Source organism: Protopterus annectens, chromosome 10.part0 (genome assembly GCF_019279795.1).
Source record: "Protopterus annectens isolate FY-2018-M chromosome 10.part0, PAN1.0, whole genome shotgun sequence".
Taxonomy (NCBI): Eukaryota; Metazoa; Chordata; order Ceratodontiformes; family Protopteridae; genus Protopterus; species Protopterus annectens.
Genome location: NC_056744.1, coordinates 294493568 through 294510763, shown reverse-complemented (window position 1 = coordinate 294510763; position 17196 = coordinate 294493568). Strand labels below are relative to the sequence as shown.

The 17196-nt window shown below is 40.8% G+C and overlaps 1 protein-coding gene across 6 annotated transcripts in view; it reads left to right on the top strand.

Annotated features, from left to right (window-relative positions):
- LOC122813050 (dual specificity mitogen-activated protein kinase kinase 6) overlaps positions 1 to 16815 on the top strand; it is a 751080-nt gene extending 734265 nt beyond the window's left edge. For all 6 annotated transcript variants that reach the window (XM_044085167.1, XM_044085166.1, XM_044085165.1 and 3 more), the window contains exon 12: positions 13842 to 16815. In XM_044085167.1, coding sequence (XP_043941102.1) covers positions 13842 to 13919 — 78 coding nt within the window. In that variant the 3' untranslated portion in view covers positions 13920 to 16815. The remainder of the gene's footprint in view (positions 1 to 13841) is intronic.
- The last annotated feature ends 381 nt before the right edge of the window (positions 16816 to 17196 follow it).

Genomic DNA, 17196 nt, shown 5'->3' with positions numbered 1-17196 from the left:
TTTATTTCTCTTCAAATATTTTCGGTGCTGCTCTTTTTGCATTAGTTTTGCTTTATCCGTTACATAAGTATTGCACCATATTAAATCTCCTTTTCTTTCCCATGTCCATATTTCTTCTTCAGATGTCTCCTGCTCCTCCTCTTTCTCCTTACTTTGGGGACTAGTTATTCCATCATGATGTGATATAACCTGTGTTAGACTTTCTACACTGAATCCTTCACTTCGCAAATATTCCATAACATCCTCTTCTATTGTTTTAACTTCTACTTGACTAATCTTCTTTTCTGCATTCCCTGTTTGTGATCTTATTTTTTTATTGTTAAATTTTCCACGCCTGGATGCCTTTGCCTGTATTTCTCTTTGAATATCTTTGGGGCTGCCTTTTTTGTGTTGATTAATTTGGCTTTCTCCTTTGCATAAATATTGCACCATATCAGATTTCTGTTTCTTTCCCATGTCCATATTAATTTCATCTCTACATTTTGTTCTTTAACTTTTTGCACTTCCTCAGTTGCTTTTTTTTTCCAAATGGCATAAGGTTTCTTGGTCTATATAGTGTTTTTCATGGATCTGTTGCATTAATGAACACAAATTTTTATTTGAAGCTTCTGGCAGTTTTTCTTGTTTAAGTTATTTTTCTTTCCTCTAATTTCTCTCGTAATCTTTTGTCTGGAAATTCTGGGCTTTTTGTATAACAGTAACAATACATAATTTCTTTCTTATTGTCAGTGGTCCACTGTGTCATCTGTATGGCTCTTTTTTTGGCCTGTCAGTTTTTGTGATTTTTGTGGACTACTACTTCTTTCTACAACAGAGGGGCCATCCTCCCCCTGGGTCTGGCCTAGCCCCATTGTAGGAATATTTCCATGTCTTGAGGATTCTGCACTGTCATTTTTTTCCAGTCCTGGTACCAGTGCACCTACCAGGATTGGGCACTTTTTTATCCTGGGGCTTGTGCACAGAGCTGTCTTCTTTATTTTTAACCTACTTCTGTCTATGATATATGCTATATAAAATACAGTCTATATATCAGTGTCATCTTGGTGAGAGTTTGTGAAAAACAGGGTCCACCTCATGAAGGTACTCACCAAGACTTAAGGATGAATTCAGTTCCAGCAATACTTCCCTCCTTTTGTTAATTTTATCATCTCTCCACCCAGACTTGTAAGGACAGACACATTAATCAGCAGGCATGGAGCAGTTTAAAAATGTACTTGATTCTTGTGTAGCCAAGCTTAAATTTCAGCCACTGGGTCCAGGACATAGACTCCTTGATGGCTTTTTTAAGAGCTGTGAGTTTGTGACTTCATCTTTGACATTTGACACCTCTTGCTACCAGTTAATAATGTGATAAACAAGTAATGCTGGGTTTATATACTCATAGGAGCGGTGTCAGATTTAAAGTGGTTTGACTCCCACCACTGGTAACTGTTAGTATATAAAGGGCTGTTGGCCTTGATGGTGTATATTAAAAGTGCAGTGATGCCTTGGGTAATGGCCAATACCTGCCATACCCAGAGATGCTTTATACTGTTTGCTGGAGATCAGAATTATAATCACTGGCTACCTTGGATTTTGCCCACATCAAACTGAATTCAGTGCCTTCCAGCGCAGATTTACCTCTAGTAACAGAAACCTATTAAGAGTTATCACACACACAAACAAACACTTTATCTTTCAGAATGGGAGTAAATAGTAAATCTTCTACAGAAATACCCTTCTTCCCAAGGTTTAGGGTATGCTGCCACCAGTTTGTCACTAACAAATAAGAGCACACTTCACTGTTTACCATTAAAATAAGCCAATCTTTAAACATTGAAATAGTAATTTCAAGTTGTCCTTCTTCATAGGGCCAACACCACACAGTGAAGATTCCAGTAAAATGCATAAACCTGTAAACCAATAAATACATAATCACAAGCATTTAAAGATAAATAAGAACTTGTTTACTTGACATAAAAATACATTTGAAAAGTAAATATAAAAAGAATATTCTAGCACAAGTAGTATAAAGTAAAACATTTAGAAAGACAGATAATAAACTGAAAATGTTCTCCAACATCTAAAGTAAAAGCTTCTGCTGCTGGCTGAAAAGTGTACTGTCCCTTGATGTCTTTGGCTTTTAAGACAAAAATAGAACGTTCAGAGTTCTTGCACGCAGTATAGCATTGTCTCCAAAGGTATCGTTCAGTAAGCAAGGCACTAACTCTAGTAGCTCTGCAGCTTCTGTTACTTTTTGACTTAGCATACAGCCCCTCTATTTGTAAGTCCCCAGATAGGATTTCCTGTGGCTTTTTTGAACTTAGAAGATGCTTTCCTATTTCCATGGTTAAATAATTCCGGGAGTGGTCCCAGCAAGCTACAATTCAAATAAGGCATCATCAGCATGATATGACCCAGTGCAGCAAATTACAAGTAACATTAGTCTTTCCATATTTTCTTATACATACTACATTTCATTGCAAAGGCAAGCACAATGCATTTAGTTTTGTATGTTGAGCAGTTACTGACATATTTTATTTGATACAGCTCTAATATCGATATTTTATGTTCCATGAAATTTTCTTTTTTTCTTCTTCTTCTTTTGGCTTTTCCCGGTTAGGGGTTGCCACAGCGGATCACCTGTCTGCTCATGATTGGCAGTGGAGTTTTACAGTGTCGAGTTGCCAGCCCGGTGCCCAACCTTCCACAGAAGGCGCACACACACACACACACACACACACACACACTCTCACACCTACGGCCAATTTAGAGTGTCCAATCCACCTGCAGCATGTCTTTGGGATGTGGGAGGAAACCGGAGCACCCGGAGGAAACCCACGTGACCACAGGGAGGACATGCAGACTCTGCATAGAAGGCACCCCAGCCGAGGATCGAACCGGAGAACCTCTTGCTGTGGGGCGACAATGCTAACCACTGCACCACCATGGCCGCCCATAAAAAATTTTCTTTTAAAATATTGTATTTCACAGTTTATTACAGTTCTTAAAAGACATTTTTTTCTTCACTTTAACTAAAACCACTTTTTTAAAAGAAATGAATTAAGAAGGCCAGTGTTTCCTTTCTGAAAGAGATCGTAACAGATTCTGCAGATTGTTTGTCCACTATTTATTTTTTTTTTTTTATTTCATGTTATTTTCTCTTTCTGTTTGTCCCAAAGTATGTCATATAATATGAAGTAATGTATACTGCTGTATGCAGTTCTTCACAGAAGGGAAGGTAGCATATGTATAAATGATTAGAATTTGGACACCTCTGACTGTAATATGAGCATGTAAATGTAGAAGAGGTATTTGCAAGTAAGACATTTAAGTGCTTTACAAAAGCAACTGATTTAAAGTACAGTTGTGTAAGTTGAACTTACTATAACAGTGTATGTTTGAATGATCACTGCACAGTAGCCTTAGCTATATTGGTTATTTCCTGCCAAAGATATAACAGCCAGCCAGCTTGCAGAGCTTCAGGGCACCTTCCATGCACTCTCAAGTGGCTCGAGATGAGCTGACTAAAAGACAAGTTTGGGCACAACCCACTTCAGAGCCTTCCTGCCTGCAGAGAGAGGGGAGGGTTGAGCCCTGAAAGGATTATGCTAGGAATAACAAAAAATAAAAGTCTGCACCCAGGCATAAGAAACACACCAAAAAAAAAAAAAAAAACAAGGGGGATGGAGATAGGGAGGGAGTGGTACTTCAGCAGTGATCATTTGAACATCTACTGTTATGTTAAGTTCTTCTTACACACTTTTACTACGTTCTCCATATTGATCACTGCTGCAGAAGCCTTAGCTGTATGGGTAAATTATCATAGCTAACTATATTTGGGAGGTGGAAGGAGAAGGGTCCAGTAGCCCCCTGGATAATGGTCCTAGCAAAGCATGATTTAGACCTAGAGAAGGAATCCAGCTTGTAGTGCTTTGTAAAAGTATGTACAGAGGACCAATTAGCAGCCTCTTGAATACTTCTAGAATCTAACCCTTTCCAAAAGCCATAAAAGAAGCCAAGGTCCTTGTAGAGTGGGCCTTGACCCTGCCTGGAATAGATTTGCCATTGTGAGTATAACAAAGGATAATAGCCTTAAGCAACCATTTTATTTATTTAACATTTGTTTACCAGGAAGGTCCGACTTGGAATGAAGCCAATTTTCAGTGGAGGCCCGGGGAGAAACGCACTAGACGCATGTCTTTGGAAACGTCTGTTTTGATATCGGTTATCCATTATTCTTATACTCACAAGAAATTAACAATTGATCCAGTAATCTGAAAAGATTCAGCTCTGTCATGATAGTACTTGAGTTGTTTGTGGATATCCAAGGTATAGGGTATCCTTTCTAATTCATTTTTAGGTTCAGAAAAGAAAATGGGGAGACAGATGGCTTGACTTAAAGTAAACTCAGATACTACTTTAGTCATAAAAAAAGGATTTGTTCTCAAAGAAACTCTGTCCTTGTGGAAAATGAGGTAGGGTTGACTCACCATAAGAACTTTCAACTCAGATACCCTTCTCGCAGAGGTCAGAGCAATCAATAAAACTGTTTTCTGTGTTAAGAACCTCAAGTCAGCCAGATTAGCTGGTTCAAATGGAGCAAGTGTTAGTTTCTCTAACACAAAATTAAGATCCCAAGGAGGGGCCACAGGTTTACTTGGAGCCCTCTTATGCAAAACTCCTTTCAAGAACATTTTGACTTGCAGCTGGCTTGAAAGAGGAGGATCCATGGGCAGACATGCTGAAACACCTGATAAATGAATCTTGAGAGAGGAATAAGAAAGGCCGTAGTATAGTAACTCACACAGTTTATTATAAAACCAGAGAATAACCAGCCCCTGATTGGGTGCAGGTTATGTTGTTGGTACCAACTAGAAAATCTTTTCCATTTGCTAATATATGATTTTCTAGTAGCAGGCTTTCTTGTGTCCATTTGTACCTGCTGCACGTCCTCAGAAAACAGGTGCCTAAAAGGCGTCAAGACCTAATCATCCAGGCAGTCAGTTGAAGATGATTGATGTTGGGGTGTATCAAACATCCCTATTCTTGTGTGAGTAGATCTGTTCAGTGAAGTGGTAGCTTCTGGTAATTGCCCCTGGCCATTTTCAAAAGAAGGGAGAACCACGCCTGTCTGGGCAAGAAGGAAGCCACCACAGTGATCTTGGGGAATTCTTCTTGAATATTCATAAGTACCCTATATATTAGTGGAAGGGTTGGAAAAGCAAAAAGGAGCATTTCTGTCCAAGGAAAAGAAAAGGCATCTTGAATTCCAGGCATTCATGCACAGAGTCCTGGAACAGAACTTTGTCAGTTGATTGTTCAGAGAGGAGGCAAAGAAGTCTGCTTGAGGAATTCCCCACAGACAGATCAAGTCTTGGAAGACCCACTAATCTAGTTCCCTTTCATGAGGGTCTGCCATGGTCCTGCTCCGTTTGTCTGCCACACAGTTTTTCTCTGATGTTATGTAGGATTCCTGTAGAGTGAGATTGTGCAATGAAGCTGTATCCCAAGCTAACATGGCTAGTCTGCAAAGGGGGTACGACTTTGCTCCCCCTTGCTTGTTGATGTAGCAGATCACTGTGGTATTGTCTGTAACCAATTGAAGAGGTCCCAGGGACCAAAGATGGTTCAGAGAATTGAGTCCCTTGATTAGCACAAGCATCTCCTTGATATTTATGTGCTCGGGTCTGTCCTTGTTGTCCCACACCCTCTGCACTTTTATATCTCCTGAAACTGCTCCCCAAGCAAAGTCTGAAGCATCTGTGGTAAGTGACTGCTTTGGAGCAGGGAGGGAGAAGGGGAGGCCTTGATTTAGAGAAAAACAGCTCTTGTACTCACTTTCTTCACTTATATAGAGGAAAATAGTTTTTTTTATTCAGGCATGTCCAAGGGTCATCTCCCAGTGTTCTCTCCTGTCTATCTGATGAATCTGGGCATCTTGAGGCAATGTAGAAATTGCCTCATGTACACAGACAATGCTCTCCTCCTACCACCCAACACTACAGCCTGTGAGAGATGCACTTATCTAGCCAAACTGGAAGTAAAGCTTTCTCCAACCAAGACTGAACTTGACAGTCATGAGGAGAAGGTAAACATTTGCACCACACCACACCCATCACATAATCTCACTAAATCTACACCACCAAAATCCACACATAGTAACACAAAAACATTTGCGGAGGCTCTCAGTAATAATCTGTCTAAGCAACAGAGACCTCCAAAGCAGAAACAAAAGCAACCTCCATCCCCCAACACAACCGAAATGACACATAGCCCACAGACTCAGTGTGCCACTCAACCACAGCCAATAAGGCAAAACAACGTACCCAACACACTAGTCATAGGTGACACTATAGTCAGGCACACTGATGTCCCACTCACCAGGCTAAACAAGGAGAAGGTTACTGTCAGCTGCCTGTCAGGTGCCAGGATCCGCCACTTAACCCACGCACTCATGTCACCCCACAACAAGTACAAATATGACTCTGTCGTTGTCCATGTTGGTGTGAATGACCTGAGATGTACCTCCCTGGACTACATGAAAAGAGACCTGAAAGATCTCTCCAGTCTTGTAGCCCAGGCAGGTATGACTCTAGCCCTGAGTAGCATTCTGCCATCGCCCAGAATGATACCGCAGTACATGGACAAAATGATTGACTTCAACAATTGGCTAAGCTTCTGGTGTCATTCTAAGGGGATCCAGTATCTGTCTGCTTGGGATGTCATGGTTGACAGACCACGATGCTTTGCCACAGATGATCTGCATCTGTCACCCCTGGGATTCCAGATACTGGCTAAGGCTCTTGCTGTTCCTATAGTGCCTTTTTTAGGCAGGGTTCAAATAACAAATTCACCACCATAACAGGAACAGGCAAGCAAAAACTGAGGGTAATGCTACTCAATGCTAGAAGTCTAAATCTCAAAATGCACTCACTCGAGGCACTCCTTAAAATGGAGAACATCGGTATATGTGCAGTGACTGAGACCTGGTTCAAGGCTCCAGAGAGCACCCTTGCACTACCAGGCTATAATTCATACCACACTTTTCGGCCATGTAACCTGGACCGAAACTCCAAAGGCGGAGGTGTGTCCATATTCATTAAGGATATCCACACCTCCAGGCTAGTTGCTCAGCATAATGCATCCGAGGTTATCCAAGTGCAACTAACTCTGGGCAAAACCGCAATCCAAATTGTAGCTTGCTACAGATCCCCCACCATGCCCCAAGATTCCCACTCCTCTTTTCTTGATGTACTGGAAAATATTAGAGTTCAACCAAGCACCCTAATAATGGGCGACTTCAACTACCCCACCATTAACTGGGAAAACTACTCGTGTACCAACTCCTTAGCTCAATACTTTCTGGAATTCATAAACTCCAGTGCCCTAGGTCAACTTATCCACACCCACACCAGGGGCATGAATATCCTAGACCTAGTCATTACCAACATGAGTGACCGGTGTTCCACACCTGAAGTCAACTCCTTGTTGGTCCGATCCGACCATAAGCTTATCACCCGTGATATCCACATCCCGCCCCCACCCCTCATTAAGGAAACCACAGTAAAAAATGTCTCCAAAGCCAACTTTATGCTTCTTAAGACAGAAGTGGTGAACTTCACGACACCCATGCAGATGGATAATACAGTTACAACTGCTGAATCCTACACAAATGCACTCTATAAGCACTTACACGAGTGCATGGATCGTGCTATGCCAAACAGAACCAAGACGCTATCCTCCAAAAAAGGAAGCCAATATGGTGGTCCCCTGCCATAAACAAACTGTACAACAGAAGGAAGAAACTGTTGCAAAAGAGAGTAAAATCCCATGAGTGGAGGAGCTCCCTGGTCAGCCTCAGTAAGAAGCTGAGATCCCTTATAAGATCCTCCAGAGCTAGCTACGAAAACAAAATCGCCACCAAATCCAAGGACAACCACAAAGCATTCTATAGCTATGTCAAGAATCTAGATGGTAACACCCAGATCTGCTCTGAGTTACAGCACAAAGGCATGAAAATTACAGAACCAGCTGATATTGCCAACATCCTGGCAGATAGGTTCAGTGCTAACTTTACCCCCATCTCATCCCCTAAAGGGCTCATATATATACAGGAAGAATGCAGAGTCCCTGTAATCACAACTATGCAGGTAGAAGCTGCACTCTCTAAAGCCAAAAACACAACATCCCAGGCTGCGTTTTACACAAACTTCAGAACGAACTGGCTCCCCACTTAAACACCATGTTCAATAATAGCCTCGCATCAGGCTTTGTGCCCACTGAATGACACACAGAAACAGTTATCCCACTCCACAAAGGAGGAAACACCACTGATCCCGGGAACTATCGACCTATTAGCGTGACGAGCCTGGTCTGCAAGGCCATGGAACGTATCATCATGGAACTCATAAACAAAGACATTGGTAACCTCCAAACTCTGGATCCCACCCAGTTCGGGTTTGTAAAAGGCAGGTCATGCCTCCTGAACCTGATCGACTTCTTTGAGGCAGTCACCAAAGCCGTGGATGAGGGTAAGGTGGTTCACACAGCCTATCTTGACCTCGCCAAGGCTTTCAACACCATCCCCCATTCTGGAATTATAGCTAAACTCACTAAACTAGGTATAATCCCTATGTCACAAGATGGGTTGCCAATTGGCTCACTGACAGAACCCACACTGTAAAAGTTGCAGACTCCAAATCTGACCTCAAAGCAGTGACAAGTGGAGTACCACAGGGTTCCGTCCTGGGACCTCTCCTGTTTGATATCTACTTCTCTGAAGTACAGGCTAACACAGAAGGCCTCTGGCTAATGAAGTTTGCAGATGACTGCAAACTAGGAGCCATAGTCAAGTCCCCAAATGATGTGGACATCCTACAGAAGGGCCTCACTGAGACAGATGCCTGGTGTCAGAGCCATGGCCTCAAGCTCAGTGCCAAAAAGTGCAGTGTCATCCCCTTTGGTAAAAACTCTGTACCCATGAACTACCACTTAGGCAGCAATCTACTTAACAACAAATGTGTGATAAGAGACCTTGGAACCCAGGTGGACAGTAGTCTCTCCTTTGATAGTCACATCGCCACAGTACTCAGGAAGTCCTTCTACGTGACACACCTCATCATAAAAGTGTTCTCATCCAGGGAAAAAAAGAGGTCATTGTTCCCCTCTACTCGTCATTCATTAGACCCATTATAGAGTACAACGCCCCGTTTGGAATGTACCTCACAAGACATCTGCAGCAGCTGGAAAGGCCACAGAAGTACCTCACAAAGAGGATTACTGGCCTCAAACAAATGCCCTACACTAACCGCCTCAAAAAACTCCAGCTTTATTCCGTAGCATATTGCCTACTCCGAGGTGATCTCTGCCTAACATATAAACCTATGTCAAACCCAGAGCTGTTGGACATGCTACACCTAAAGAAATCCCAATCCCTTCGAGCTACACCCTCTAGGGACCTAAACCTTGTCGCCACAATAAACAGGGCATGCTGGAGAGATAGATTCCTGTCCCAGAGACTTCCTATACTCTGGAACATGCTACCCATCTATGTCAAGCAAAGTTCTTCATTAGCACTCTTCAAGAAAAATCTTGATGAGTGGATGGGAAATAGGAAATACACCCCGGGGATCACTTCTGTGTCTGTGCTCGACAGTGGCACAGGAAAATAACTTTCTTGGGTGGCGTAAGCTATGGAATCTTGCTGGCTAGGCTTACATAGGCCCTTGGGCCGATAGTCTAGTACCTACCTATGAACCTATGACAAACCCAGGTACTGGGATCTTGAAAGATAAAGGGTGTTGATGCTGGCACCAAAGAGATTTCAGATACCACTGTAGTTTTCTCATGTGGAGTCTTTCCAGGGGGTATCATGAGAATCATTGATTCCATAAGACCCTAAATCCTGAGATACTGTATTCCCTTGCAGTGACTGAAGTCTGAGTGGAAAAACTTTGTAATAGATCTATTTAAAGATCGATTTTTTTCCTGTGGAGGAAAAGCTCTTTGATCTGAGTTATCTATTTGACATCCTAGGAAAACAGTCCTGTGTGTGTGTGTGTGGGGGGGGGGGGGGGTGTCAAGAAAGACTTTTGAATGTCCTGTTGGAATCCCAACTTGTTCAAGATATGTCTCAACCAAGAGAGAGAGATTCTTGACATTTTGAAAAAGACTACAAAGATAAGCAGGTCATCTAAATATGGAAAAATGCGGATACCCTGTAGCCTACAGTGAGCTAAAACTGGAACTAGACACTTTGTGAACACCGTTTGTGCAGTAGATAGTCCAAAGGATAAGACCGAGAACTGGTAATTTGATCCAGATACACAATACCTTAAGAAATGCCTGAAGTCTGGATGGGATTGTGTAAAGCATCTTTTAAGTGTAGTGTTACCAGGAAACTTGAAAGCAGAAGAAGAGGCAACAGGTTGTGAAGTGACAACATTTTTAATTCAGACATTATCAGAGATGGGTTTAGGAAAAAAAGATTCCAGAACTGGTCTCCAAATGTTTTCTTTCTTTGGGGCTAGGAACATCCTTGAATAAAACCCCTTTCCCAGTTGGGAAGGAGGAACTGGTTCTGTCACTCCTTGGGACAGCATGTGATGAAGAACGAGAGGAACCGAAACAGTCTGATCGGCAGGAAGAGGAATGACCGACTTGAAATGAGGAATTTCCTTCCACCGCCGTCTGTAACTCTGATGAATGATTTTCTGAACCCATTTGTCTGAAATGGTCTGTTGCCAAAGAGAAGTAACGGAGAGTCATACTATTTGGAAGAGAAAGAGGGCCAGGGTGGGAGGGGGTCACAAGGTCTTTTGAGAAGTCAGTCAGACTTGTTGGAGTGTCCTTGGTTTTGGGAGGTTTGAGACTCCCTTTTGGAACCTCCTGCCCACTTCCTGGAATTCTGCTGAGACGGTTTATTCTGCTTTTTGCAAAACTGGATGAGAAGAAAAAATATCCCTTGGACAATTTGGAAAAGGAGGGCTGGAAAATCTTAAGAGATTCCCTGAATCAGCTTGCCCCGTTCATCACACTTTTTGATCACCTCTGCAGCATACGGGACAAACAGTAAATCTCCACCCAGTGGAGAATTTAAAATCTCATTTTATTATCTGAGAATGCAGCCAAACAAGCCTCCTTAAAACTGTACAAAGTGGCCATAGGCCTGGAAGAAGTATCAACAGAGTCATGCATATACTGCAAACAATGAGTAGTGACCTGTGCAATAAAAGTAACTGTTATTCAAAGCAGTTTTTTCTTCACAAGAAGAAACTGTAGATAAAATATTCCTCATACTTTCACAATATGTCAGAATAAATTTTAACATACGAGCTGAAGAAATATATACCTTTTTCCCATACCTGTCAATAATTTTCCCATCCTTATTAGAGTAGGATTGGAATTAACTAAGTGCTTAGCAGCTTTGGAGTCAACTTAGGCTATAGCTGATGGGTCTGGTTTGGTAATAGTATATAAAAATTTAAAAGACTGGGGAACTTTATGCATCGTTATCTGTCTTTTTTGGGAAAATTGGCTGACTATAAGAGAAATTGCAGGCTGTAAGACACAGACATCCTCTGTAGCAGGCAGGACAAGAGGAATGGATGTAGGTTCTGGAAAATCCTTATGTAACAATTCATAGTATTTTCTGAGGTACTAAGAAACTTCAGTGTTCTTCCACTGAAATCACTGGGACATTTTAGCAATAGTCTCAGAGAAAGACCCCCCCCCCCCCAACATGGAGAATCAAAAAGAGAGCTCTTCTCTGAGTCTGAATCAGAAATCTGAGGATAAAAACCTGACTCTGTCCCTGCTTCTTCCTGTTCAGATTTAAAATCATGACTCTCTTCAGGAAAGGTGCCCTCCCTCTTTTTTACTGGAAAATACTCTACAAGAAGGATCAGTACCTGAGCCATTTCCAATTAACTACTCATATCCATAGAAATTTAAGGAGAAGTAGATACATGCTTGGTTTTCTGTTTCTTTTTGACAGGAAAAATGGGGCCAATCGTGTTATTAATGGCGGCTGTTGCTTCCCCGGGGATGGACATTACATTCTGACACAGCAGGAAACACTTCCCTGGTCTTTTTCCCAACACCAACAAGAGTGGTTCTCTCTTGCCCACAGAGGGGACCCCAAAAGCCACAGAGGACGTGACTAACCCCTGGTCAATAGAGGTTGTAGATGCTACACCAGAGGGATTTTGGGTAAAAGATGAGTGGTCTGAGGTACAACAAATGGCCACAGCAGAGTCACCCACCTGTAGCTGAGATAAATTGGTAGCCTGCTGTGGTAGCAAAGGCTGTTTGCTTTACTTTTTCTTTTTGTGGCTGGAGGAAAGACAGACCATGGGAGTGACAATCGGTTCAGTGGTTAAGTCGAAGAAGGTGCCCCTCTCCTGGGGAAAACCAAGCAGCAATGCCAGTAAAACTATCAGTCTGCAAAAGTTACTTTTTTTTTTGACAGAAAAAAAAACAGTAAAAAACACTTTAAAACACTATGGCAGCCCCAAAGCCTTAAAATAAACATAATTTATTCACAGAAAAAAGTTTAACAGATAACACTACTTCTAAACTGACAGAGATGAGTACTCCATTTAAAAGTACATTACAGTCTCAAAACAATCTGTTAAAACACAACACTCCTAGCTTTAAAATAACTTTCCTAAAGAGGAAAATAATAAAACATCAGTAAAAAATAAGGAAATGGAAGTTTTGTTCCCCAAAGGGAACTTATCTGCCCAGCTAAGGAAAGCAGAGCCAACTGTCAATCCTCCAAAGCATCAGAGGAGTGTACACTAATGCAGCAGTGAAGTTCTGAAGGGTTTTGCACCCAAACACTTCTTTTAATCAGCTCACCTGAAGCTCCCTGACAGTTTAGGTATATGGAAGGTGCCCTGGAGCTTTGGAAACTGGCTGGCTGTTATATCCTGGGCATGGACAGGATATAACCCATATAGCTAAGGCTATTGCAACAGTGGTCAGTATGAAGAACATCAACTTTTTTCCCTGTAAAGAGACAACAGCTAAGTGTAATTGCTAAAGAGATTGCAGCTAACAAAAATCAAAGGGAGTTGAGGAAGAAAAATGTACTGATATCTCCAGAGACACACCAAGAAGGTAGCAGTTCAGGATACTACTATTCTAAGTCAGACAACGAGGCACAGAAAGAAATGGAAGGCAATATAATGTCATAATTGGTGAAATATAGGGAGGAGAAATTGTGCTGATAAAAAATTGCGTCAGCACAGTGGCCTACACCACACCATTTTGGAGCAGCACAAATTAGAAATGAATACTAACCACATAGAAGTAGTGCATGAGCATTAGTGTTGCACTGAAGACTGACATGTAATCAAAAATACACTTTTTTCATTAACTCCCCATAATTGACTTTCACTCCACATTGGATGAGTATAGGGACACCCAATCACTGAACTTGTGCCGTAGAATGTTTTTACGTTGTGAATACATAAACATAGTTAGGCACTGTTATGCTTTTTAGAGTTTGCTGTTTCTCTGTTGTGTAGGCAAAAATGAGACAAGGTAATTAATATTTTTCTAAGTCAATGATCTTCAGTGCAGCTGTTGTATGTTCGCTGAGTGTTCAGTAATGTAGACTGAAGAATATCACTACATATTTTCATTATCCACTTCCTTTTTGGAGAGTTGTCATTGCTTTTTGTAGTTGTGTGACTCTTCTGTTGTAGAACATTGAAATGCGCAGACTGGATTATGTTTATTTTCAGACAAACTGCTTCATTTATGCACCTCCTGGCCTGCTTAAGAACTGTATTCATGCTACAGATGGCTAATGTAGTACCAAAGCAGTCACATATTTCTTCTCTTTTTCACAGGAGCTTCCATTTTTTACCTTGCATGAATCCAAAGAGACTGATGTGGCAGCATATGTAAAACTTATCTTGGGGGACTGAAAGGAATTTGTCGGTCTGCTGTCTCTCCTAGTTTGACAATGAATCTGAAGGAAAGGGCGGAGCTCCTTCACTGAAGCACCAATAATGACTCAATGATGAGATGACGAGACAGGGCCATGCATTCACCCTGTCCTTTAGAAATGCTTAACGGGTTCTTTGGAAGCCTTAGAACACAGGGAAAAAAGAAGCATCTAGCTGCATGAAATCTAGCTATAAGGTTTATATTCTAAATTAAAAACAGTAGTATTTAAAGAATGATTAACCCTTTCCAAAGGCCTCTTATCCCTCTGGCATTATTTTCATTATGCTAACTAGGTGCTGAGAGAGTGATGAAGTTTTGTGTAGATTTTTGTTTGTTTTTCAATAATTTTAATATTTATATTGAGCTTAATTGAATAGGATTTGTTTTATATGACAAAGAAAGTGTGACAAGTGCGGCTGTGGCAACAGTATTTATAGGGCTTTGCTGGTGAATGGGTTTATCTTAATAAAATGTATTTAAATGTGCATCATTAAGAATGTTAATACAGATCTCTGTGATGTGCAAACGTCAGCCTCTGCTGTTTGGGTGAGGCTACAGGAGTATTGTAATTAGCTTATGAAGCTGGGGTTTTACTAATAAGGCTTTTTTGTCAGTGCATTTTCTGCATTCACAAAGCTTGACACTACCACTGGTTTTATGTTTTATTAAAAACTTGACATGTGGGTTGGGAATGTCAGAGGATTCTCGCTTCATCTTTGCCATTGCCACATATTTTTCATGTTTCCCCTACTTATTATGCTTTTTACAGTGCTGACAATTCAGCTCACCCTTTTTGTCCTTTTTTTAGTCCAGTTCAGTTATCCCATGGTCACCAGAACTCTCCTTCTGTTACCCCAGAGTTTGTACATTATGTTTGCCCCCTGTAGTGGGACTGGAAGAGAATCTCACTTTTAAAACAGGAAACATGTTGCTTGCTTTCATGTCAGTAGGCCCAATCAGCTTGCAGGAGTGAGGTGAAAAAAGAAATAAAAAATTGTGTAGCTGAGGACATTTCTGTACTTCATCCTAACAATGGAAATCTGTGGCAAGGTGCTTGTGATCGCTCAGCCCCTGTACAACAGTGTCAACCAATATTCGCCCACAGTCTGAGTCTGGCACTGACTTGCTTCTAGTTTTCTAGGTGGTGGTGGTTTACTACTAGAGGAACTTTCCCCTCCCGAAGACATGAAGACACTCATCGGATTAATTTGCTTTTAGTTGACTAATAGTTAATTAAGTCAAGTTTTGCCTCTGTCATCTTTGTTGGAGCCAATAGCTGTGGTGAAATTCAGTAGCTATATCATCTCCACCCACATATAAGCTACATATTTGACAGCTGTAATCACGGGCAGTTTTATTATAAAAAGAAAAAAAAAATCTGAATTAATTTTACTTAACTTGATCAATTTCAAGTTCAAATATGCTTACTTATTGCATTTGTTGCAATAATCCAAAGTGGAAAATTGTGTTGTTAGTTTTTACCATTATTTTAGATCTTTCTGTATTTCAGTGTACTGCCAAGAGTGACTAAACATTGTTTCAGTTATCAGTAAAGTGAGCTCATGTTATGTAAAACACTTTATAAGACTTACCTCATTTGTTTTCTGTTGTTGAACCTGTATCTCCTTCACCTGTTTCAACTGTATTTTTTCAGGTTGCTTTTTTAGATGTTTGTATATGCTTTAGTGTTTTGTTTGTACTTTGTCTTTTGTCCTTGTGGTGCACTTGGCCTTCAGTATAGCATGTTCTCCTGCGAGACATGGTGAAATCTTAGCAGCAGCAGTTCTTCAAGTCATCACCCAATGTATACTTCAACTGATTTTCCTTGTCTTTAAAGGATGGATGTGTGCTTCTGTATGTATGTATGTATGTATGTATGTGTGTGTGTGGGGAGGTTCAACAAAGTATGCCAAGGCTGCCAGGAATGTTGGTCAGCAGTACTGGTTCGAGGTGGTTAGATGTTTCATGATTTTTTTTTTTGTTTATGCTTTAATACTTTCTTGCCTTATAGCCAGATGTTACTTGTGACGTATTCTCATGTGTGCATTGACTCAAAACATGTACATTCACTTGCATTTTCACTGCTTGGATTCCCTGTTTGATGGTAGTGTACTCTACTACACCGTGCCTTTGACCTGACGCTACTGGGCAGCCTCATTTAAATAGTTTTCAGTAATGCTCTTTTTTTTGGACATCTCTTGAGTTTTTTGGACATCTCTGAGCACCCATTTTCAGTATTTGTGATAGTGAACTTTGCTGAAGGACTGATTCAGTTTGTATTTTGAAAGCCATTCTGTTACCATTTAGAATGGCACAGACTTAAACAAAGTCAGGGTACCTTAACTTTGGCCATTGTGGGATAGTGTGAATGTCTTTTGTGCTCCATTTCCAAGAACTGCTTGTAATAATCAGGGGATTTATTAAAAAAAGAAAAGCAAGAAGGCATATACCCTTTGACTTGGTTAGAATCAGGGAGCATGCTGAGCTAATTTTAACATATTTAAAAGATCCTGTGCACCACGCGAGGAAACAGTTACCTCTTATTTGTTGTCCTTTTGTTGAAAAGAGTGAGATCTGTCCAGTACGTTTTTATGCTGCTTGGTGCTTAACCATCTGTAGGAGAAAGCTGAGGCTGCTATGATGTTGAAACTCTCCTGATATACTGAGTGGGGAAAATGTGAGATAAGCAGGAATACCCATGCATTTTCAAATGAAAGTATGGTTAACTGTGTTTATTTTGTTTTGTAAATCCTGTTTTATTAAAACTTACTTTAAAGAACAGGAAAACATTACAATGGCTGCAGAATTGCTAGAGTACAGAGCAGCAGTGCTTGCAAACAGTGAGTACAAATAAACTGTCATTTCATAGTTTCAGAAGGTCTCTGTGTGCTTTTTTTCTTCAAATTGAATAGTTTTATATTTTGTGCAATCTGCAGTGCCATTGTTTTTATTATGCTTTTATAAAATTCATTTTTAGTAAGAACATGAATTGAGCAAGTCCTGACACTTAGCAGATGACTGCCTGCATTATCTGAATGCATTTGTAAGGCCTTTATCCACTAAAAGACTAATGCAGAACTCTGCATTAATACCATATGATATATATTTTTATTTATGTATTTTGTTCCTGTTGCTGTTATTTTAATTCATGTAGTCTAGGGACTGTTTTCAGTCATGATCTTGGCCATATGGGAGTGATGTTGTATGACAGTTATATTCACAAGTTAACATACACAAATAATGACAAACAGTGGT